Raw genomic sequence first — 26,845 nt, forward strand, 5'->3', positions numbered from 1 at the left:
ACGACGTTTCAATCCCGCGTCCGGCCTGGTATTTACGTTTTCCGTGATTTTCCTAAAGCTCTCCAGACAAATGACGGGATGGTTCCTTTCAAAGGGCACGGCCGACTTCCTTCCCCATCCTTCCCTAATCCGATGAGACCAATGACCTCGCTGTTTGGTCTCTTCCCCCAAACAACCCAACCCTGCATTCTTTAAAGAATTGGGGGGGGGGGGGAGGGGGGAGGAGCGTGTTGGTTCAGGACTAAGCTAGTTCAAATATTAATTTCCTACTTGTATCACCACTATCCTCCCTCCATGCAATTCATCTCACAACATCATCATGGGCTTTTAAGGCTGTTCATATTCTGGAGGTATTCATTAAGCAATGCAACACATTTTTCCTAAAAGCTGGTTGGTTTTATTCAGGATAACAATACGCCATACTATTCCGCACTCTTTTTGCTACTAAACCATTTTTGCAACATAATCTCCGTTCCATGCGATGGTCTTACGCCGCCTTACTGGCAGCGCCTGTATACTCTCAGGATATTACTCTACTGGTCGACGTCGGAGCCAGCGTCTTACTGCATCAATAGCCCCCACATCATCCACGCACTGCTTCCCTGCGGAGTGCGTCCTTTATTGGACCAAGCAGACGGAAGTAAAAAGGTACGAGATAAGGGCCGTAGGGTGGTTGAGTTCCTCTCGGGTGCGAAAACTTATGTGAGGCCTTCTTTTTTCATGGAGAAGAAGAAGACCATTCGCATTTTTGTGGCGACGAACGCGCTGAAGTTGTTTCTTCAGTCTCCTGGCGGTAGTATAATACACTTCAGAACTGATAGTTCCTCCACGAGGGAGGACATCAAACAGAATAACCTTTTGAGAGTGCAAGAAGACAATCGCCATGACTTTACCGGCTGAGATTGCGGCTTCGAAATTCTTATTCGGGGGTGGGGCGGTGTGGCGCGCGCCACTCCATGGATTGAGTTTTTTTCCGGTTCAAAGTGATGAACTTACGTTTCATTGCCTGTGACGATGCTCGACAAAATATTGTCAGGGCCAGCCTCATAATGTGCAAGCAGTTCCGCACAGGTGGTCCTCCGTTTCTCTTCATGGTCTTCTGTCAGGTGGCAAGAAACTTAGCGGGCACACATTAGAGTGCCCCAACTGATGGACGAGTGTATTAGCGCTGACAACAGAGTGGTCCAGTTCAGCAGCGAATTGTCTAATTTCCATACATCGATCACCTAGAATGAGACGTCCGCACGTTCCAAAATTGCAGGAATCACAGCTGTGTGCGGTCGACTGGCACGCGGCAGACCGAACAGGTTTGGGTGACCCAGTTGCCATGATGACGGACGCCTCGACCAACGACTCACCGTGATTTTGTTCACTGCCAGGTCTCAATAGACAATCTGCAATTGCCTATGAGTGTCATGATGTTCTCGTTTTGCGCCAAAAGAAACTCAGTGACAACTGTCTGCTTGGAATGTACCTCCGTTACAGGCGGAAATTCGATGGCTACGTGTAGTACCGCCACCAATCGGAACTTCATTAAACTATAGGGGCTAAAGCGTGAATATTCCGCAATGTCCCACAGCAAATACAACTTTTTTTTTTCTTTCACATAGTGGTCTGGTTTTTGCTTTTGTATTTTTAATCATTTTGTGTAGAAGTTATGGAACATGAGACTGGATACATCTTTTTTTCATCAGTCTCTTGCCCGGTTGTGCACTACGTCTTCAACTATTTTTACAGCTTCCTCTGGCTGCATGGAAGTGATTGCCTGATGTCTTATCATATTTCCTATAATCCCGTATTTCCTACTCGTCACTGTTTTCCATATGTTTGTTTCTTTACCTTACCAGCTCACCTAATTTTCCACATTCTGCTATAGTATCATATCTTCGATTCTCTTCTGTTGCGGCTTTTTCACAGTGCATGATTCACTACCACTGCACATATGTACCCCAAACACCACTATCAAAATTTAAAAAAAAATATTTACAATGTGCGTCTTGATTAATAGCGAAAACTGGCAATGGTGAAAGTACACGAAAACAGAAGCAAAACCGTTCCAGAAAACTTTGATCCGTAAATGATCCCTTCGCGAGGCAAATGCCCCTGGGTGGCCACGGGCAGCCATTGACCTGAGTACGAAACACTGTCCTCTTTATTGCATATGTATCTGAAATGTTAACTTTTCGATTAAGCTTCCATGTGACTGAGCTCAAATTTCACCCAGAGTCCATGATTTTGGAATGTTGTACGTGAACAACGGGGCAGCGGCTCGTTTTTATGCCAATGAGCCAATGTGGTCCAACGTGATCGTCGAGCAGGGTTTATACCTTAGCCTCTAAGGCCACCTCTAAACTTTTCTCTCTGGAATCACCTGGAAGAAAAAGTATTCACTGTGCAGCTACCCCGTTGGTACTATGGAAGAAATGAAGACACGAATAGTTCACTCTTGTCAAGGTTTGCGATATGGTGCGACAGTGCTTGAAAGAATTCGTAACTCACTGTAGAGCCGGGTGCTATATTACATCCAAATGCGAGAAAAATATGGTGTTCAGCAAACTGTAATTTGCAACACGCTAAAGTACAGGGTAGTTATAATTACACTTTCTCTACTTGACTCAGTATAAAGGAAAAACTGTTTCTAGTATGGGGACGCAACTTACAGGAATGATGATCAGACTGTACGGTGAAGGATTTGCGTTGTTAGTAGTGTTAGTGTCATGACTTGCCTTTAGTTCCCTTTATCTCTGAGAATTCGCACTCCAAGGACCAAGAACATGCAACAAAAACGGTACATGTTACTGTGATCTGATTCTATAACATGTGATCCCTGCTGGAACGGAAAGATATGGGTTGGACTCAACTACTTTGATGCACGATGACGTTCCACCTCATATCGCTCGTGCGGTCACTCGGTTTCTCCGAATAAATCCGAAACTTTGGCCGATCGTTCCAAACTGCGTGGCCACCAAGATCACCAGATTGGAACCCGTGCGATTTCTGCGAGGTTACCCGAAGGACAGTGTTTATCAAAGGGATACTGACGAACTGGTGGCTGAAGATGGGCGTAGCGAGGGAGGCAGCCAACATCCCAACTCAGACATTTGGGGCAGCAGTAGAGCAACATCAAGTGTGGTTCCAGGCTGTCGTAGATGTAGATGGTCATCACACTGAGCAACGTTTTTAACCTGGAACGTAAACATGGTACGCAGTTAACAAATGTTAAGCTCTTGTGTGGAAAATAAAGTGGGCTTCTTTCAATGGTTTATTTGTTTGTCCTGATAAATGTTTCCCCAAAGTTTCATTGTCCTACGATCACTGGCTCTTCATGTGGATCCTGTCAAGTAGCGAAAGTTCAGTCGTAATCACCGTGAGGTGCTGTATTTCTTATTATGATACGCCATGGGTGAAATTTGAGGAAAAGTTTACGTTCAAATACATTTCTACCAACTACGGAAGTCAGTACTGGCTCGATTCAAACATTCGTAATTATGTCGAAAACTGCTCTTTTCCTGAAGCATGTTTACGAAAACAGTTTGTTTTCTACGAATGGGTAAATTTTTGAATATATCGATATATATTGTATCAATATTTATAGATGAAGGTGATGTCGAAACATAATGTCGATATATTGAGATATGCTTCGAATTATCAATATTTGTAGAAATTTAAAAAAAGTTGGTCGAAGTCACAGAAATGATTAACAAACATTTCAAAACTGACAAATGCTTTATTATATCCAACATTAACCAAAAAAAGACACGCAGTCTACTATAAAATCACTTATCTACACAAAAACTAATTAATGAAACCAATAATCTTCGCCGATACACATTAACAGCAACCTTTGTTTAATATATACCTTTGCACACATAGTTATTTTGGAAACTCGCCGCGCGGGGTAGCCGAGCGGTCTTAGGCATCTTGTCACGGTCCACGCGGCTTCCCCCGTTGGAGATTCGAGTCCTCCCTCGGACATGGGTGTCTGTGTTGTCCTTAGCGTAAGTTAGTTTAAGTCAGATTAAGTAGTGTGTAAGCTTAGGGACCGATGACCTCAGCAGTTTGGTCCCATAAGACCTTACCACAAATTTCTAAAAATTTGTAAACTCAGATCAATCTGCAAACAAACTGAACACTGTAATTAAAATGATATCACTTTTCGCACACAATCACCAGCACATAAATAAGAGCCTGGGAACCGTGTCCCACTACCTGCTGTGTTCAGGTAAACTGTACATAGTGTGTCACGTCACGATAATCAGCGAACAACAACAAGGCACCTAAAGAACCAAAGACGTAGGTGGTAGGAGGGCGTCAGGTTGCGTCATTCTTCCGTGGATATTATAGGTAATGCTTGGATGGCTTCGGCGTATGGTAAATAGAATGCGACACTGATCTGCGCCGTTCTTGGGAATATTGTTCGTGCCAAACGTGCCAGATAAATGACGAGCCAGCAGAAGCGAAATGGATGACGAAAGAAAAGCCTCGGCTTCCTGGGAGTGAAACACTTGTGATACATGTTCTGAGCATGAAATATTGTGCTTACCATAATCATTTCAGACAACAGAGCTCATTTCCCATTAAACACCACTGCAGTAATGTGTGTGATTTTTGTGCCGAGTGTTCATTACTTCTACAGGGCGTCTATCTTTTCTTGATCCAGGCAATCACAAGGTAAGAGAAACGCACATTCTGCCTCGTAGTTGAGAGGAGAAAGTGGTAATTTCCACCATTCTCATACAGTGTTGGCACCAAATTTTGCATCTTGCACCTAGTATTTGCATTGGTACAAATGACACACAAAAGTAACAAGCTTTCATAAATATGCAGTGCAGAAACATTCATGTTCAAATCTGTTGCTCATTTGTGGGATTGCGTATTGAATTAAATTAAGTGCACTGTAAGACATTTACTGTCAGATTGCAGATTGGTAGCAGTTGGTATGGGCAACAAATCTGCTGATGAGAACTATAGTACCTATAAATCGCTAAAAGACAGAAAATAAAAATATCGCTTTCGATATTCAGTATTAAATGTAGATTAATCGATAATTTAAATATCGACGATGTATATTGATGTTACTATGGTGTATCGATGTTCTGACATCGATATTTACTCGGCATCCCTATTGTCCTCTTTTGTACTATACTTGAACACGTGTCAGTTTATTAATTATGAGGGTTTTTGAGTCATCAGTCTCTTAACTGGTTCGAAATGGGCGCCACGAGTTCCTCTCTTATGCCAACCTTTTCATCTCACAGTACGACTTGCAGATTACGTCCTCTATTATCTGTATAATGTATTTCAATCTCTCTCTTCCCCTACACTTTTTACCCTCTGCGTCTCCAACCAGTACCATAAGACTTATAGCTTAACACAAATCCTATCATCTCCCTTCTTCTTGACAGTGTTTTCAACATTTTTCCTTCTTCCCACATTCTGCGGAAAACCTTCTCATTTCTTACTTTATCAGTCCACCTAATTATCAACATCCGACTATAACACCACATCTCAAACTCTTCCATTTGGTACTTTTGCGGTTTTCCCACAGTCCATTACTCACACAACGGTGTGCTCCAACCGTACATTCTCAGAAGCTTCATCCTCAGATTAAAGCCGTTGAATGGTACTAGCAGACTTTCTTGGCCAGGAATGTCCTCTTGTCTGTGCTCGTCTGCTTTGTATTTCCTTCTTGCATCGTCGGTCGTGGGTTGTTTTACTTCCAGGGTAGCAGAATTGTTTAACATTTGGTTACGTCGCAGTCCCTAATTTTGAGGTTACCTTTATTGCCAATTTCTTTTCTGCTACTCCTTATTACTTCGTCTTTCTTCTGTTTAGTCCCAATCCATACTCTGTACTCATTAGACTATACATTCAAACCAGCACATCCTGTAATTCTTCTTCAACGTCATTGCGGATACCAATGTCATTAGCAAATCTTCTCATTGATATCCTTTCATTCCGAACTTTAATCCAACTCTTGACACTTTCTTTTATTTTCGACACTGGTTCATCGATGTATAGATTGAACGATAGGGGCGAAAGACTACATTGCTGTCTTACAACGTTTTCAATTCTAGCATTTTATTCTTGGTCTTGCCTTTTTGTGGTTCTCTATTCGTTATTCTGCATTTGTTATACTATCCGTCTTTCTATACTCTTATTTTATTTATACTTTAGAACAACTTGCGTGATTTGACATTGTCGACCGCTTTCTACAGGTGTAGACCTTACGTGCCACATCGGCCTCCCGCTTCTTTCGTCTTTCCGGTTCTTGACTGGAAAATCAAACCATTTTAGCTTTGTCAGGCACACTCCGACTGCCCAACTCGTAAATCGATCTGTGACTGACCACTGCGTGTATAATAACCTAGCTGCTACTAACAAAAATAAAGTACTAATGCGAGAGAGTCAGATGAGAGATGTATGATATCTGGCGGGTTGTTTTCAGCTGGCAGCGGCGATGAGCAGTTGCAATGGCCCGGAGCGGCGATTCCGAACAAGTGTCTACATTCCTGTCGACGACGATTGGACGGCGGTAAGTCTACAGTGCCCACCATCCGCGTTCCCCCTGCGTTGGGCATCGGCTGGGTGTTTAGAGTGGAGAATCTACGGTGCCACGTAACCTTCGGCTGAGAACGTTCAGTAAACCGAGACTGAACACCGTTATGGTTCTGGTGGTGTTGCCATAAGTCTCCACGCCACGTCTTTAAAAACTCACAGAAGTACTGTGTTGTTACATCTTCTCTACCACTGGTGAGCAGCCCCCCTATTGACGACAGCGTCAGTGTAGCCTTCTGAAATTACTAAACTAATAACTTAATCCAAGTATAAAAGCTCTCGTTTATTGTAACTCATAAAATACCTTGACATGAACTTTGGTAAACAAGTACTCAACAAAGGCGGAAACATAGTCCGTGACAAGTTAGCACTTCTTAACATTGGATACTTGCGATTGGCTGCCGATGTCAGAGATAACGAGCTCCTGGACCGTTGGCTCTCCTCGTCAGATGATGTCATCCTAGCCTCCAGATAGCGTCCGTAATGGTTGTGGCAAAGTAGTCCATCCGCTGCAGGCGACTTCTGTGAACAGCCGCCGAGGCTTATGGTTCTCACGGCCTCGCCTACAGTCCACGCAACCGAGTACACGAATGCGCTGAAAGGGATGTCTATCCGGCAGGGGCAACCGGAGGATTCGCTATACACTACTGGCCATTAAAATTACTATACCAAGAAGAAATGCAGCTGATAAACGGGCATTCATTGGACAAATATATTAAACTAGAACTGACATGTGATTACATTTTTGCGCAGTTTGGGTGCTTGGACCCTGAGAAATCAGTACCCAGAACAACAACCTATGGCCATAATAACGGCCTTGATACGCCTGGGCATTGAGTCAAACAGAGCTTGGATGGCGTGTACAGGTACAGCTACTCATGCAGCTTCAACACAATACCACAGTTCATCAAGAGTAGTGACTGGCATATTGTGATGAGCCAGTTGTTCGGCCACCATTGACCAGACGTTTTCAGTTGGTGAGAGATGTGGATAATGTGCTAGCCAGGGCAGCAGTCGAACATTTTCTGTATCCAGAAAGGTCCGTACAGGACCTGTAACATGCTGTCGTGCATTATCCTGCTGAAATGTAGGGTTTCGCAGGGATCGAATGAAGGGTAGAGCCACGGGTCGTAACACATCTGAAATGTAACGTCCACTGTTCAAAGTGCCGTCAATGCGAACAAGAGGTGACCGAGACGTGTAACCAATGGCACCCCATACCATCACGCCGGGTGATACGCCAGTATGGCAATGACAAATACTCGCTTCCAATGTGCGTTCACCGCGATGTCGCCAAACACGGATGCGACCATCATGATGCTGTAAACAGAAACTGGATTCATCCAAAAAAATGACGTTTTACCATTCGTGCACCCAGGTTCGTCGTTGAGTACACCATCGCAGGCGCTCCTGTCTATGATGCAACGTCAAGGGTAACCGCAGCCATGATCTCCGAGCTGATAGTCCATGCTGCTGCAAAGGTCGTCGAACTGTTCGTTTAGATGGTTTTTGTCTTGGAAACGTCCGCATCTGTTGACTCAGGGATCAAGACGTGGCTGCACGATCCGTTACAGCCATGCGGAGATAATGCCTGTCATCTCGATTGTTAGTGATACGAGGCCGTTGGGATCCAGCACGGCGTTCCGTATTACCGTCCTGAAATCACCGATTCCATATTAAGCTAACAGTCATTGGATCTCGACCAACGCGAGCAGCAATGTCGCGATACGATAAACCGCAATTGCGGTAGACTACAATCCGACCTTTATCAAAGTCGGAAACGTGATGGTACGCATTTCTCCTCCTTACACGAGGTATCACAACAACGTTTCACCAGGCAACCCCGGTCAGCTGCTGTTTGTGTATGAGAAATCGGTTGGAAACATTCCTCATGTCGGCACGTTGTAGGTGTCGCCACCGGTGCCAACCTTGTGTGAATGCTCTGAAAAGCTAATCATTTGCATAACACAGCATCTTCGTCCTGTCGGTTAAATTTCGCGTCTGTAGCACGTCATCTTTGTGGTGTAGCAATTTTAATGGTCAGTAGTGTATAAGGGGGCGATCAAAAAGTTTCCGTTTGAGGGTATTGCTGCAGCGAATATGCGACTCCGATGTGTACATGTAAGCGCCGACATGTAGGAAAGGGCGTATTGTGGCATTCATGTGTCTCTGACGTGCGTGGGGTAAATGTGGAAACGTGAACTACGGCGGCGTTTTACCAAATGCGTCCAAACAGCACCAACGTGCTATTATTGTTTTCTTGCCTGTCGAAGGCAAACACTGATAGATATCGACAGAAAATGAAGAATGTGTATGGGACCGCGTGTCTGTCGAGAACTACCATTATGGAATGATGCTCGACTAGGGCTGCTGCTGTTTTTTGATAACGCACGTCCCCATATCGCAAATGTAACGTAGAAGTTGCGCCAAATCAAGTGGGTGACAATGGATCACTTCAACCTATAGTTCTGATGTCTCCCGAATGCGCTGGATTATCACGCCTTCAATCTCTTAAGCCTTTGAGTCCCACCAACACGAAAAAAAAATTAAAATTTTTCAAATAGTTAATCTCTATTATCATAGTAAACAACGAATACAAGAAGAAATTGGCAACAAGTAAACATTCAATTGTGTTAAGGAGGTGGTTTCACTATGGAACCAGTATGACATACAGTTACCAACCACGAATCGTTTCATGTGATATGTCTATGCCACAGTCCCACATCTCGAAACTTTCATTAACTCATCATGCCTAAAACATAGTCCTACATAAGAATCAAAAATGGGCCTAAGTTTTAATAAATTTTGTATCAAAACTGTATACCGTCCACGTGGTTTCATTTCGAAATCACTCATGAAAGCAAAAGTACAAACTCAAGTGTGCGTTGCAATAACTTTCGATAAACTTACCTTCACTGACAATGATCTCATCAATATTGCCACTGTAAAAAAAAGCCGCAAGTCACAATCTCCTACAATCACGTAGTACTATATCCGCACCGAATGTTGCTTTGAACGCAGTAATTTTTAGCTACGACGAGTCTCCTTGGTAGAAGTACCTGAGTGTGCCACTAGATGTCTCTGCCTTACAACAGCATCGGTGGTTTCATGCTAAAAGCATTGGTACTTCAAAAATATTAATGAAATGGTTGTTTTAGGCAGAAACCCCTGGTAGCCGAAGGGCTAACAGTGGCAGATCTCTGTCGGACGAGGATGCGCAATAAACAATTACGGACTTCTTCTCGCAGCAGGTCACGTGTTTTGCCAAATGGGTATCTTGAACATGGTACGTCAGTGGGATGATTGACTCAATGCTCAGGCGAATTTACCTGATTGGCATACTAATTCTGAAATGTACGGCCTTCGAACGGAAACTTTATGGTCGCCCCCTTACAATGCTGTATAGACAGCTTGCAGTTTATGGAATTAAACTCAACAGCAACTGAGTGAAATTAGCCTACATTTGTAGCGTGTAACACTTCGTTTCGCCCTAATAACAACATCTACGTGTTCACGCATGGACTCTACGGGAGACGGAAAGGTTGGGGGAGCCATCAGTGAGGGGGTTTGTCATTAAGTTTTGATTAGCTGAGGTCTCGAAATTTGGTGATAGTGTTAGTCATTCTCTACATATTCCCCCTTCAATGTGACTCATTTCCCCCAATAACGGACGACTTGTCGGAGACCTTGGTTGTAGAAGGAAACATTCCAGCTTTAAGATTTTCTCGTTGTCATCTGCAAATGCACGCCACACATGAAAGAGGACAGATCCACTGGGTCTCGTCTCATGTCAGGAGAATACGTCGGAAGCGGGGAGGGTGGATAGGGGGATGGGGGGGGGGGGGGCAGAGGGTGGTAGACGAAATTTGATAGGCCAAAAAAGCAGCATGTCTGACTGTGTCCTGTAAAAATGGAGCTGGGACACTATCTTGGAGATAGTGCTTCTCGCAACGCTTCATCTTGACAGACTTCCGTAACCTTCCCAAGAGCCTTAATTGTTAGCGACACATCTTGGCAGTCCCAAAAATACTTAGCATTGCGTTGAGTGTTGGATTTTCGCCATTTTTGGAGGAGGAGAATCGACATATTTCCAGTGACTGCTGTGTCCTTCATCTCGGTGCTATAATGATACAACCAGAATTACTTCATGGTGACTGATAGGCTAAGGAATTCATTTCATCTGACCTGAGACAGCTGTAACATTTCTGCTGCTGGATTTATGAAAGCGTGTGAGCAATCGCTGAACTCAGTTGGCGGTGATCTTTGTCATGTTCAAATTGTCGCACAAGAGATTGGAAACTGATTCATGAGCGATATTTCACTTTTTTCCAGTATAGCCTCGATTGTGATACATCGATTGTGGAGCACCAGGTCCTCTGCTTCCCTTGCGAGAGAGATGGCCTGTCATTTCGCTCTGCAGTACATCATTCCGACTTTTTGGACAAATTTGAAAGCAACTGTGTCACGTAACCATTGTACCATGTGATGGTGCATTGACGCCGTACACGTCCACCAGTTGAACATGGATTGTTGCAGCGTTCTTTCCCTTCAAACACAGAAAACGAATTACCGGACAATACTCCACTTTATCACGTTAATGGGCTGGACCATTTTGTTTTGAATGAGCTTGCAAACTGAGATTATGGTTCCGCATCAGCTGTAGAATATTGCAGAACAAATGAGAACTTGTGCCAGACTGTGATTCGAACCCGGATTTCTCGCTTGTCGCGAACAGTCACCTTAATCACTTCGGCTATCCGAGCAGCGTTCCAGAAGCAGCCCAAATCTCCACTTACAAGCACAAGAGTAGACACCAGGAAAGGTGGAGATTTGGGGCGCTCCTGGAAGCGTGCTGCGATAATCGAAGTTGTTACGGCGACCGCTCGCGACGAGCAAGAAATCCGGGTTCTAGTCGCAGTCCGGCACAAGTCCTCATTTGTTCTGAAATATTCCGCAGCTGATGCGGGACCATGATCGTAAGTAGCGTGTTCATTCTTAACTCAACGCGGTTGTTGGTCGTCAACCGGTGTCTCAGACATTGCTGCGCAGCATCTTGCTTTAACTCGTACAGCAGCTGGCTGCAGTACTATGGCATGTGGATTTCAGTGTTTACCGGGACTGTACCTTTGAACAACAAAAAATTAAATAATTTCATTTTTTTAAGTGACAAAATTTTATGAGTATCCATCGAAGTCTGCATCTGAACTTCGGAATGGTATGAAAGAGATTGAGTCTGTTAATTTGAACAAGTCTATAATTTATACTGAACGTAAACAGTCTATACCGCAAGAAACATTTATGTTTGTGGCTACCAGTTTCGGTCAGTTTTTGTTCATCTTCAGACCACATACCATGATGGCAGAGTGTGGCGGTGAACGGAGCAGGCGTTACGGCTCCACGAACGTCAATGAGCAGTGTCTCAGACACTACAGAGTCGCATTTTGCTTTGGCTCCTCCAGCAGTTGTTCGTGTAGTCATAATGCCTGCTCCGTTCACCGCCACCGCCTACCAACATGGTGTGAGGTCCAAAGATGGTCAAAAACTGACCGAAACAGGTAGACATAAAAATAAAGGTTTCCTGCGGCCGAGACTGTGTATGTTCACTTTAAAGAAAGAAACGCTATTCTCCATGACAAACGTTCCCAAAACTTACTGAACACTAACTGTTGAGCAAGCTCACTGCTGAAGATGCTTAAATGGAGTGGCGTGAGGTTCTCGATATTTTTTCTCTTTTCTTCCGTCTTGATCGACGCATTTACCAATTCACAGTCCATAACAGCAGAGCAACGGACGTTTTGTTCGGGGCCGCAGCTCGTCTGGAGCAGAGTCGGAACAGGGTCGCAACAGCCGGGCCACAGTTCTCCTCATGAATTATGTATTTTCTTTGGTGTGTCCGGCACAGCGTGCAATTTCTGAACGCTCACCTAGATACTTCTTATCCAGTCCGTTTTACTCTAGAGTATTTTGCAGTTATTTCTCTGGATGGTCACAAATTTTAAAAAAAATCTGCACCAGGGAATAAGAATAAGCCTCTGTTTTTTACGCCAACGATGAGAACAATCGACTCGATTTCAATAGCGTTGGAGTCTAACATGCATTAGGCATGAGCGTCTTTATCAGCAACTTCTAAATACAGGAGGAAGCACCTAGCCTTTCCACCTCATTATCTCGTTTAACGTTTCACACTTCAAAAACATCAGTAAATTGTTTTCATTTCGACCGAGAGAAACGAATGGATCAAAAAATAATAGCTAACATGTTCCATCATCTTTGGACACGCATCCGAGGTAGTATTTTTCCTTTCTCTTATATTTTGTATGATAACCTAACGGCCATCTTCAAGGTGAGTCGCTGGCAGAATTTAAACCTCTTGACACAGTACTGTGGAGTAACCGCGCGTGCGCCACACAACGATGTTGACAAGAGCGCCAGTCATAGGTAAAACTTTATCCGTCTAAGAGTGAAACAAAGTAAGTGCAGAGTCAGGAAATCTACACTGCTTACGAATAATGTGATACTAATTATTATAGGCAGTAGGTGTTGGAATGCTAGCTAGAAAAGACTCAGAACAATAATTCCTCTGACAACGCAGGCGTGAAATGCGCAGGGTGGGGGGAGAGGGGTTTGGGGGGGGGGGAGGAGCGGGGTTCCATGATTTGAATATACTCACTGTTCAAAAAAGGTACATCGAGACACCAGCGATACGGTCGCCTTCTATAGCCCAACAAATCTACTGTGGCTGAACACAGTATTTTCCACTTTCCATTTCATCGATAACGCGAAAGCCAAGATACTGGCCACAGCCTCATCCACTTGGGATTCAGTGGTCAAGAAAACTCTGGAAATGCAATTATCAGACATCCTGCTCAATCCAGACGAGACTTTTCAGCTCGAAAAATCGTTGAAAATCCACATTACTCCGACAGACCACGACCAGTTCTAGGGACTGCTGTAAAACAACTTCGAAGAGGGTCACCAGTCTCGAAATGACTTGTGAGAAGACTTTTAAATTGTCACAGATTCCTTGAACGATTGTAAGAGCCCTCTAGCAATCTGACTGCACTCAGAAAGATTGCTATATCTATAGCACTAGTTTTGAAAACTGTGCCATCTCCAACCTGTCCCTCGCTACGTTCGCGGAAATCCCCACACAGACAAAATAAAAAAAACTTTTCAAAGCTATGTAGGACAAGAATGGCACCAAAATGAAAACACTTCCAGTGCCCACGGGAACTAATGCCGTTTATTTACTTTCTTTAAAGCTCTCCGACCTGCCTCCTGTGATAACACCTTTTCCTGCTAGCTAACAACACCACGTTCTACTATAAGCCATCCGCCGAGGAACCACTAGCACACACATTAAATGCAATACATGCCAACAAAAATCTAAAAAGATATCTGATCAGGGCTAGATTCGTGGATGGAAAGGCATTTGCGAATTATTATAAGAATTCCAAACTATAAGGGGTGATCAAAAAGATTCCTTTCGAAGGCCGTACAGTCCAGAAACGGTATGCGACTAAGGCAAAATCGCCATGAGCATTGAGGCAGTCATCCCACCGACACGCCAAGTTGAAGATACCTGTTTGGTACAACACCATGCCTTGCAACGTACGTAGCCGGCCGGTGTGGCCGTGCGGTTCTAAGCGCGTCAGTTTGGAACCGCGTGACCGCTACGGTCGCAGGTTCGAATCCTGCCTCGGGCATGGATGTGTGTGATGTCCTTAGGTTAGTTAGGTTTAAGTAGTTCTAAGTTCTAGGGGACTGATGACCTCAGTAGTTAAGTCCCATAGTGCTCAGAGCCATTTGAACCCATTTGCAACGTACGTAACTGCCTGCTACAAATCCTAGTCCTGAAGGAGTCGTCTACCCTTCAGGGCCTTTTTTAAGGGATCGAAGGCATGGGGAGAGTGTAGGATTATAGAGCGTGTGCTCGAGTATCTCCCACGTGAGTTGGCATAACTCGTGCATTGCGACATTTGCGGTATGAGGACGTGCGCTATCGTAAAATAGCAGCACCCCTTTTCGCAGTTTCCCCTGACGTTTCGCCTTAATCGAACCCCTATATACCAGCATCGGAGTAGCGCTGGATTGCATATACGCTGCAGCAACGCCCTTACGCCGAAACTTTTTGATCGTCCCTTACTGAAGAACAACTTCATCACTATCGATAACTAGGTTACCACTTCTGAAGCAGGTAACTTCATTTCCGCCGCCAGACTGCCTGCAACTCGCCTGCTATGCTTGGGTGAAACTTTTATTAGACGTAGCTGACTGATAAATAATGAAATAAAGTGTATATTTCAACACAAAAGAAAGTACTACCTGAGAAGACGAATTTATTTAAGAAATACTTGATCCGGCGAATTGGATAATTATTCCCTGACGTATGACCCCGCTTATGGACACGTGGCAAAGTGGTGACTTTCTTTTGTGCTTGCGTAGCTGGCGATGTTCGACCTCACAGAATTTCGTAGCACCTGCTGGAAACTTCCGGGGTTCGTCTTTAGACGGAGACTGATATGACCGTAGTATACTTATTTTTAGCTGATTTATTGAAGTTTCACATTATTCAGATATTAATTTCACTCATGTGGGCACGAAGGCCTACCCACAGCCAGATTTGGTTTTGAAGCCGATTTCACATGGAAAATTGTGTGACGTTGTGTCATAACGCGCTAGAGAAAATCGCAGGAGGCGGCAGCTAAGGTAGGAATAGCCTTCCAGGAGATGTTGCAGAGATGGAGAAATTAATTCACTCGCAACGACAATTAATATATACGACGGTTGGAATTTTAATAGTGGCAACTATTTATATACAGGTCGTACAAAATAGATACGTGTTTCAAAATTTTACTGACCTTCAAAGTAGTCACCAGCATTGTGTATAACCCGTTGTCAGAGATGTGAGAGTCGTAGGATACTCTTAGCAGTGCCAGTTGTGTTGACAGTTCGAGCGACACGGTCTATTGCCCGACGAATTTGTAGCAGTTCTGAAGCGAATGCCGTGAAGTGTTTCCTTCAGTTTAGAAATCGAGTTGAACTCACGAGAGCGTAAGTCAGGGGAGTGCAGTAGGTGGTATAGCACTTAGCAACCCTATCAGTCAAACAAATCAGTAACAGCTTGCACTGTACGTGCTTGAGCACTGTCCTGCAAAATGATAGCCAGGTCCTGCAAGTGCCATCACTTCTGTCTCTAAGCTGGCCGTAGGCTGTGCACCAAAAATGAACAGCATAGAGACAGAAATGATGACTTTATGCTTATGCAGGATCTGACCATCATTTTGCAGGACAGTGCTCAAGCACGTACAGTGCAAGCTGTTACTGATTTGTTTGACTGATGGAGCTGTAGTGACGTTGGACAATGGGGTCTATAGCGAAATCAGAGTTCTGATTCAATCAGAAGGTGTTCGACTGAGTTCAAGTCGAAACTCTGGGCAGGGCTGTCCATTTCAGGAATGCTATTATTCACTAACAATTGCCTCACAGCGCTACTTTATGACAGGGTGCATTGTCAGGTCGATACAAACAATCGTCGTCTCCTAACAGTTCTTCTGCTGTACACAATGCTGTTAAAATGCGTTCATATCCTTCCGTATTTAGCACTGCAATAAGGAGCCACGCCCTAATCACGTAAGACACGCCCATATCGTAAGACCACCTCCTGCGTATTTTACTATTCACACTACGCATGATGGCAGGTAAAGCTCTCCAGCCATTCACCAAACTCAGTCTCTTCCATAGGATTGAAGCAGGGTAAAACGTGATTCATCACTCCAAACTGCTCGTTCCCAATCACATAATGTTCAGTGGCGTCGCTCTTTAGACCAGCTCAAGCATCGCCTAGCTCTGACTACTAAAATACCCTGAAGCGCCAATGCGTATTCAAATACAGAGATAAGTAAACAGGCACAATACAGCGCTGCGGTCGGCAACGCCTATATAAGACAAGTGTCTTGCGTAGTTGTTGGGTCGGTTACTGCTGCTAAAATGGCAAGTTATCAAGATTTAAGTGAGTTTGAACGTGTTGTTATAGTCGGCGCACCAGCGATCGGACACAGCATCTCCGAGGTGGCGATGAAATGGGGATTTTCCCGTACAACCATTTCACGAGTGTACCGTGAATATCAGGAATCCGGTAAAACATCAAGTCCCCGATATCACTGCGGCCGGCGAAGGATCGTGTAAGAACGGGACCATCGACGACTGAAGAGAATCGTTCAACGTGACAGAAATGCAACCCTTCCGCAAATTGCTGCAGATTTCAGTGCTAGGCCATCAACAAGTGTCAGCGTGCGAACTATTCAATGAAACATCATCGATATGGGCTTTCGGAGCAGAAGGCCCACTCATGTACCCTTGATGATTGCACTGCACAAAGCTTTACGCCTCGCCTGGGCTCGTCAACTCGCCTGGGCCAGCCAACACCGACATTGGACTGTTGATGACTGGAGTCCCGTTTCAAATTGTATTGACCCACGGATCCTGCATGTCATTAAGGGGCTCTTTAAGCTGGTGGAGGCTCTGTAATGGTGTAGGGCGTGTGCAGTTGGAGTGATGTGGGACCTCTGATATGTCTAGATACCACTCCGACAGGTGACACGTATGTAAGCATCCTGTCTGATCACCTGCATCCACTCATGTCCATTGTTCATTCCGACGGACTTGGGCAATTCCAGCAGGACAATGTGACACTCCACACCTCAAAATTGCTACAGAGTGGCTTCAGGAACACTCTTCTGAGTTTAAACATTTCCGCTGGCCACCAGACGCCCCATACATGAACGTTATTGAGCATATCTGGGATGCCTGCAACGTGCTAGTGAGAAGATGTCTCCGCACCCTCGTACTCTTACGGATTTATGGACAGCCCTGCAGGAATCATGGAGTCAGTTCCCTCCAGCACTACTTCAAACATTAGTCGAGTCCATACCACGTCGTGTTGCGGCACTTCTGTGTGCTCGCGGGGGTCCTACACAATATTAGGCAAGTGTGCGAGTTTCTTTGGCTCGTCAGTGTATGTGGCTTATGAGGAGTTGCTGAATCACAGTACTCCATTGTTTTTTAACACTTTACGCGTAGTCATCGTGGTAGCTGGACTGCTGGTAGCATTCTGGAACTCACGAGTGATTTCTTCCAGTGATTTCATGCGATTTACAACAAACCCCCGCAACGCTCGGCGGTCCCTGTCCACCTGTACATGAGCTCTACCTGCATTTGGTTCAGCTGACGTTGTTCTTCGCGTTTCCACACTCACGTGACGAACAGTCTGCTTTGGCAGCTTTAGAAGAGTTCTGTTGTCCTCGATGGATTTGTTACCCAACTGACGTCAAACGACTAGTCCATATTCGAAGTCACTGAACTCTCCTAACCGCCGGCCGGCGTGGCCATGCGGTTCTGGGCACTTCAGTCTAGAACCGCGTGACCGCAACGGTCGCAGGTTCGAATCCTGCCTCAGGCATGGATGTGTGTGATGTCCTTAGGTTAGTTAGGTTTAAGTAGTTCTACGTTCTAGGGGACTGATGACCTCATGACCTCAGAAGTTAAGTCCCATAGTGCTCAGAGCCATTTTTGAACTCTCCTAACCGACCCATTTTGCTGTTACTGCGCTTCCACTGACACCATAATGTTCTCCATCCACTTTTATACCGGAGGGTCCACCTCTAGTGACATATAGTGGCAAATGCCGCATTACATAGGGATATTAGGAAACTTTTGATAAGGTAGTGTACTTAGTCGCTTTTACAAACAATCTGATGGAATTGCCTTTCCCTGCACTAAAGACGCGTATCTGTATTCACAGGGCATGTAGCCTGTAATTGAAAAAAGTATCATGATGATCTCCCCATTGGCAAAAGATTCCGGAACAGTCCCCAATCGGATTTCCGGGAGGGGACTGCCAACAAGGGGAGGTGATCATGAGGACAAGACTGCGAGTCAGGAGGGGGGGGGGGGGGGAATGTTAGAAGTCTGAACTTAGTAGGAAAGCTAGAAAATCTGAAAAGCGAAATGCAAATGCTCAGTCTACATATGGTGGTAGTCAGTGAAGTGAAACGAAAAGAAGACAAGAGTCTGGTCAGCTGATTATAGGACATATCAACAGTAGCAGAAAATCGTATAACGGGAGTAGAATCTGTTACGAATAGGAAGGTAGGACAGAGAGTGTGCTACTGTGAACAGTTCAGTGATAGGTTTGTATTCATCAAAATCGACAGCAAACCAACACTGACAACGATAGTTCAGATATACATGCCGACGTCGCAAGCTGAAAATTAAAAGATGGAGAATGTATATGAGGATACTGAACGGGTAATAAATTTGAGCTAGTAATAGATGTACCATATAACTTCCGAAATATATCATCCTGACAATTCCGAAGACTGCAAGACCCGACAAGTGCGGGAATTATCACGCAATCAGCCTAGCACCTCATGCACCCATGTTGCTGACAATAATAATATACAGAAGAATGGAAAACAAAATTGAGTAGGTTTTAGATGACGATCAGTTTGGGTTTAGCAAAGTTAAAGGCACCAGAGAGGCAGTTCTGACGTTGCGGTTGATAATGGAAGCAAGACTGAATAAAAATCAAGACACGTTCATCGGATCTATTGACCTGGAAAAAGCGTTCAACAAAGTCAAATAGTGCAAGATGTTCGAAATTCTGAGGAAAATTAGGATAAGCTTTGGGCAGAGACAATATGTACAAGAGCCAGGAGGGACTAATAAGAGTGGAAGACCAAGAACGAAGTGCTCAGAAAAAGAATGTAAGACAGGGAAGTAGTCTTTTGCCCGTGCTGTTCAATCTATGCGTCGAAAAAAATCCATGGAAATAAAAGGAAGGTTCAAGATTTAATTAAAATTCTCAGTGAAAGGATATCAATGTATCATGATGACATTGCTATCCTCAGCGACAGTGAAGAAGAATTACAGGATCTCCTGATGGAATGAACAGTGTAATGCGTACAGAATATGGATTGAGAGTAAATCAGAGAAAGATGAGAGTTATGAGAAGCAGCAGGAATGTGAACAGCGAGCAGCTTAACATGATGATTGATGGTCACGAAGTAGATGAAGTTAAAGAATTGTGCTACCTAGGCAGCAAAATAACCAATGACAGGCAGAGCAGGAGAACATCAAGAGCAGAGTAGCATTGGCAAAAGGGCATCCCGAGAAGAGAAGTCTACTAGTATCAGACATAGGCCTTAATTTGAGGAAGAAGTTTCTGAGAATGTACAGCACTGTATGGTAAAGAAACGTAGACTGTGAGAAATCCAGAACCCAAGAGAATCTAAGCATTTGAGATGGGGTGCTATAGACGGATGTTAAAAATTAGGTGGACGGATAACGTAAGGAATGAGGTGGTTTTGGGTAGAATCTGAGAGGAAAGGAACGTATGGAAAACACTGGCAAGATGATGGGACATCCGTTAAGATATCATGGAATAACTTCTGTGGTAATGGAGGGAGCGGTAGAGGGTAAAACCTGGAAAGAAAGACAGAGTGGAATAGATCCAGTAGATAATTGAGGACATAGGTTGCAAGTGCTGCCCTGAGATGAAAAATTTGCTACATGAGAAATTCGCGGCGGGCTGCATCAAACCAGACAGAAGATAACACCATACGAACACACCAGCTGCTACCACAACGTCGGCGTCCTCGCTACGCAGACTAGAGGGCGCCTGATATACGCTTTATAATCCATGGCAACGGCGTCCTCACCACAAGGAGTAGAGGGCTCTATAGTCCTTCGATATTAGCCGTTTAGTAAATTGACTCAAATGTACGAATAGATATATTATATTACAAGACGACACCAGTTTTTGTGTGTCGCAAATTGTTTTACTTTATATTATGGCGCATAACGTAATATACTTTTACGAATTTTACGAGTTGACTACGAAACATTTTTTATTATTTTATAATTAACACTATAATCGTAACTATTTTTGAATGGAATGGTTCCGTTTTCTGTTATTTACTGTCACTTAAATTTATGTTAAACCAAGGTGACTAGTAATTACGTATAATAAACTGCCGTTGGGGGTTTTGCCGTCTATTCACGTGATCTCAGCACACTATTTAAGCCCATACGAAGAGTTAGTCCAGCATACTTTCCTGCCGTTATGTAGACAGGAGTGACACCAACAGCAGTCGACCAATGGGTAACATATTTTAAATTTATGTAATTTTAGCTGTTGTATGATGAAGTCTTTCTGACCGATATCTATAATTTCACAGCGTAAACGCCCAGAAAATGACCCCTACGTCGGGTTGAAACCGTTTGGCGGTATAATAATAATAAATGCGATTAAGGTTGTTTTTGAATAATTGAGAAGAGTGATGATTCAAAAATGAAAAAAAAGGAATGCTTCACTCTTCCATTGATCTACAGTACATCGCGGCCAGTAAAGCGGTTCCTTCGTAATCTGTTTGCAAAATCGAACGAACCTCTTCAGGTTCAGTGGCGCTTCCTCCCTTGAGCGATTTCAGCTGATTTTCTATTCCTTGGTCATTATTTCGATATCTGCCATTTTGTCATTCTTTCGATGATTTAAAGGAGTCACTACAGTGCGATCTTCCTCTGTGAAACAGTTTTGGAAAAGGCATTTAGTACTTGGGCCTTTTCTGTGCGATCCTCCATTTTAATCCTATTATGGTCACAGACTGAATGGACAGATGGCTTCGATCCGTTTTCTGATTTAACATTTGACCGAGGTACTATAGTTGCATACTGGAATATTTTAGGTCGGAATAGAAAGCATTATCCTGTCCCTGTTCCGCACCTCTTTTCCATAGTGCCATGTCCCCACGACACCTGTCCTCTACCCTGTGCCCTGGCGTTCTTCTGTGCTCTGTGCTCTGTGCCGCGTGGCTGGTGCGGGCTCTGGAGTCGCTGTGAGCAGTCGTCCTGCTGTTGTGTCCCGCAGACGCGCCAGACCGCCGGCACCGGGGTGGCCAGCCAGGGGCAGCAGCAGCACCAGCTGACCGGCTCCAGCCACAGCAGCAGCAGCGGCAGCGTCACCGGCGGCGTGGCGGCTGGCGCGGGCACGGCCTCCTCTGGGGTGGCGGTGGGGGTGGGGGTGCCTGTGCGCACCTCCCCCGACGCCGCCTTCAGCACGCAGGCCGCTCCCCCCGCCGCACACCGCGGGGTCACCAGGTCGCAGATGAAAGGTATGCACCACTCTGCCCTAATGAACACTTGTCATAGGAATAACGCCGTACACAGGTCAACCAGCTGGGCGACCTCCCTCCTGCCGATCGGGACTGCCCCGACCTGTTCGTCTTTGTGTGGACGATTTTATAGCAGCCTGGTCTGTGGTCTGAGTGCATCGGTTTGCTGGCGGACCTCTACCTGCTAGAATCGAATGCTACATATCATCCCACATTTGTCAGTGACGGCATGTAGGGTCCACCATGCGGCCACAGTGGACTCACATCTACATCTACATCTACATTTATACTCCGCGTCCGCCGCCAGTCGATGTTCACAACATAAATTACAACCTAAAGCGTATTAAGGATTTTTATGTATAATTAAGCTACTTGACATGCACCGAGCGGGGTGGCGCAGTGGTTAGACACTGGACTCGCATTCGGGAGGACGACGGTTCAATCCCGCGTCCGGCCATCCTGATTTGGGTTTTCCGTGATTTCCCTAAATCACTCCAGGCAAATGCCGGGATGGTTCCTCTGAAAGGGCACGGCCGACTTCCTTCCCAATCCTTCCCTAATCCGATGAGACCGATGACCACGCTGTCTGGTCTCCTTCCCCAAACCAACCAACCAACCAACTTGACATGCATTTTAACAGACAAAAATAAGAGGACAAGTAAATATATAGAAGATAAGTTACAATCGCGCGACAACAAAATAAAATGGAGCTGAAGTATCCCAACAACAACTGGGAAAAAAATATGGACTAACATAAATAACAAAACACTGACTACGGAAGTGCAAGCGTCATGGTACAGAGTTGTCAACAACATTATTAGTACCAATGAAAAACTGTATTCAATAAGACTACATGCAACAAATGTGTGCCAGAAATGTCACAATTTGGACTCCTTAAAGCATCGCTTCATCTGTAATGGATACAAGACTATTTTGAATGACATTGTATTGCAAGTTGCTTTTCTCAAACGGACCGATGGAAGAGAAATCACACTACACGATATACTCTTCCCATAAGAAATTTCCTTTCCACCACAAAAAAACAATGTCATCTTGTGGCTATTCAGAAATTTTGTCAATTATGTTGTCAAGAACAAAGGCAATGACAATCTACAAGAATATCGACAATATCTGAAAGACGAATACTTCAAAATATACCGGAACTAAGACCATAAAAAGAAGTTCGGGAATATGATGCGAATTTTGTTTCAGAAACAAGGCAACGATTAATACCTAAATAACATGAAATCGACCGAAAAGCATGCTTTCCCAAAAAGTAACAGGAGCCATGCCACAGTACAAGAATAGTAGGGAAAAACTATGCTCATGCATAAGACGTGCATCACTAAAGAAGTTTAATTTCCTCTCTTAATTTTTACTTTTCCTTCTCTCTCAATTTTGTTTAAATTCTAATGGAAGAATATTTTGCGTTCCGTTTATGCAGTCAATAGTATTATAGAGAGAGTTATTTTCACGGTAATCTATTCGGATTACAAATTTCTAACATTGTCTTCAAGATGCAATTCAGTTTCATAACGCATTAAAAAAAAAATAAAGTGGGACATTGAAGCTCGCCAAAGAAGGCGCATGAAGAAGAGCGAATGGAAGGGCTAGAAGGGGAAATGGGAGGCCCTAAAAAAAAAAGAAAAAAAGTGGTCAGCGTGACGCAATGTCAATCCTAAGGGCCCGGGTTCGATTCCCGGTTGGGTCGGAGATTTTCTCCGCTCAGGGACTGGGAGTTGTCTTGTCCTAATCATCATCATTTCATCCCCATCGACGCGCAGGTCGCCGAAGTGGCGTCAGCTCGAAAGACTTGCACCAGGCGAACGGTCTACCCGACGGGAGGCCCTAGCTACACGTAATTATTATCGTTATTATTTACACTTCGCAAGCCACCCAACGGTGTGTGGCGGAGGGCACTATACGTCCCACTGTCATTGCCTCCCTTTCCTGTTCCAGTCGCGTATGGTTCGCGGGAAGAACGACTGACGGAAAGCCTCCGTGCGCGCACGAATCTCTCTAATTTTACATTCGTGATCTCCTCGGGAGGTATAAGTAGGGGGAAGCAATATATTCGATACCTCATCCAGAAACGCACCCTCTCGAAACCTGGACAGCAAGCTACACCGCGATGCAGAGCGCCTCTCTTGCAGAGTCTGCCACTTGAGTTTGCTAAACATCTCCGTAACGCTATCACGCTTACCAAATAACCCTGTGACGAAACGCGCCGCTCTTCTTTGGATTTTCTCTATCTCCTCCGTCAACCCGATCTGGTACGGATCCCACACTGATGAGCAGTACTCAAATATAGGTTGAACGAGTGTTTTGTAAGCCACGTGCTTTGTTGATGGACTACATTTTCTAATGGCTCTCCCAATGAATCTCAACCTGACACCCGCCTTGCCAACAATTATTTTTATATGATCATTCCACTTCAAATCGTTCCGTACACATACTTCCATATATTTTACAGAAGTAACTGCTACCAGTGTTTGTTCCGCTATCATATAATCATACAATAAAGGATCCTTCTTTCTGCGTATTCGCAATACATTACATTTGTCTATGTTAAGGGTCAGTTGCCACTCCCTGCACCAAGTTCCTATCCGCTGCAGGTCTTCCTGCATTTCGCTGCAATTTTCTAACGCTGCAACTTGTCTGTATACTACAGCATCATCCGCGAAAAGCCGCATGGAACTTCCGACACTATCTACTAGGTCATTTATATATATTGCAGGTGGGTGAGCAACCTGCTTTTCGGGTAAGGGGGGGGGGGGGAGGGGGGATATCGGCTGACCAGTCAGGCTGCCAATAAGCAGTTTTTGCATACGCCCTTAGGACACGCTACCTTAATGAAACACTGTCTGTGATTGTGTGGCAGTAGGAACAGAGCCCTAATGTAGCAGCACAATGTGGCCCAGGACAACGCTGATGCACATAGCCCTTACTGTGGAAGGTGGATACTCAGAGTGAAGACCATCTATCTAAGCGGTAGGATCCTGACGTCAAATCTTGGAAGGTGTCCAGACCATGAGGTGGCAGCCCCACCTGAACACTCTGGGTCTGTGGGCCAATAACCCGTAACTCCAAAACATTAAAATCATAGAAACTAAAGGGAGAAATAACTGGATGGATCCAAAGGATATGATGACCTTTGGTTTAAAAAGGAAAACCCATATTGGATTCTGGAATGTAAGAACATTGAGGCGCACAGGAAGGTTGAGACAATTGGTAAGTTGAAAAGTAGACAAAAATGCATCATCATTGATAGAAAGTTTCATAAATAGGTGTCTCCAGAACATTATAATATTTGGTGGCTAGAATATGAGGAAAACAGTCCAGATATGTATAAAATAACATATGTGTGAGAAAAAAGTGGAAACTGATTGACACACACTGAGCGAGCCAGAAGGAGTAACTGAGAAGAAAGAATCTGAACGGGATCCCCAAAGCGATATATAGCAGATAACAGAGTTCAAATGTGATTTTATCGTCTACGAAAAAATCCCATATGTGCAAGAATTGAAAAGGAAACCCCACTCCATGTTACGTTAAGGAGAAGGATGTCGTCTCGATACCTGTTTGGGCATACACTGAGCGAGCCAGAAGGAGCAACTGAGAAGAAAGAATCTGAACGGAATCCCCAAAGCGATTTATAGCAGATAACAGAGTTCAAATATGATTTTACCGTCTAAGAAAAAATCCCATATGTGCAAGAATTGAAAAGAAGCCCCCACTTCATGTTACGTTAAGCGGCAAGATGTCATCTCAATACCTGTTTGGACAATTTTTAACGGTACATGAACCGGACACGTTACAATTTTTAACGGTACATGAACCGGACACGTTGGAAATGCGGTCAATATCTCAGCTCTTTTATATATATATATATATATATATATATATATATATATATATATATATATATATATATATATATATATATATATATATAAAAGAGCTGAGATATTGACCGCATTTCCAACGTGTCCGGTATATAAAAGAGCTGAGATATTGACCGCATTTCCAACGTGTCCGGTTCATGTACCGTTAAATATATATATATATATATATATATATATATATATATATATATATATATATATATATATATATCACGCCTTACGCAAATACCTAATAAGCTCCATAAGAACAAAATTGTTGGACCAGATTCAGAATACCTTGCTTTAAACCAGACACAAATATTAGACAAAATTAAAATGAAGGAAACGACAGACTGGACACAACTTTCAGGAAGAATCCGAGAGGCCAGGAAACTAGCACAAGCACCACGCACAAGGAAACACCGCTGGTCGAACCACACATGTGACCAAGCTATTGACCAACGAATCAGTGCATGGAAAAAATTTAGTAGCCATAAATCCCAAGAGAATTGGATGAACTTCCTGAAAACACAGAAACAATCAAGGAAAATCATTCGCAGTGAAATACGACAGTATGACAAACGGCGACTGACGGAGATCGAGTCGGACTTCACGAAGAACAATACAAGAAACTTCTAAGGAAAGTTTAGAGAAAATATGACTGGATATCAACCACCCAACTTTTGCTTCAAAAGATGGGATGGAACCTTGGAAACCAATACCAAAAACAGTTGTGACATTCTGGCAACGTACTTTGAAAAACTCCTCAACATGGACCTCCCTATGGAAGAAATGATGATAGAAACAAGCACGTACAATCCAGATAGTGAACCTCAACTCTAGAAGAAGTTAAAGAAATAATCAAGTCACTCAAGAATCGTAGAGCACCAGGAGAAGACGGCATCATCGCGGAAATCCGGAAGTTACAAGACCCAGAACTCACCAAAGACATCCGTAAGATCTTGGAAGATATCTGGAAGACCATGAAAATTCCTGACGGCTGGAAAACTGCCCTTATACTCCCACTACACAAAAAAGGTGACAAGACTGACCTAAACAACTACAGAGGAATATCCCTACTACCGGTCACATACAAGATCCTCTCTGAAGCTTTACTAAACAGACTAGAATACCAGACCGACCACTTAATTGGGGAATACCAAGCAGGCTTCCGTAAAGGGGTGTCTTGTACGGAACAAATTTGGAACCTGAAAATGATTTTGCAACACA

At 44.1% G+C, this 26,845-nt stretch overlaps 1 protein-coding gene across 1 annotated transcript in view; it reads left to right on the plus strand.

The window, feature by feature from the left end:
* The window catches only part of LOC126101392 (calcium-binding protein 4-like), a 544,715-nt gene that overhangs the window by 482,371 nt on the left and 35,499 nt on the right, over positions 1 to 26,845 (plus strand). Inside the window, exon 4 of the mRNA XM_049912057.1 lies at positions 21,488 to 21,731. Within this exon, the coding sequence (XP_049768014.1) occupies positions 21,488 to 21,731 (244 nt within the window). The remainder of the gene's footprint in view (positions 1 to 21,487; positions 21,732 to 26,845) is intronic.

This window comes from Schistocerca cancellata, chromosome 9 (assembly GCF_023864275.1).
Source record: "Schistocerca cancellata isolate TAMUIC-IGC-003103 chromosome 9, iqSchCanc2.1, whole genome shotgun sequence".
Taxonomy (NCBI): domain Eukaryota; kingdom Metazoa; phylum Arthropoda; class Insecta; order Orthoptera; family Acrididae; genus Schistocerca; species Schistocerca cancellata.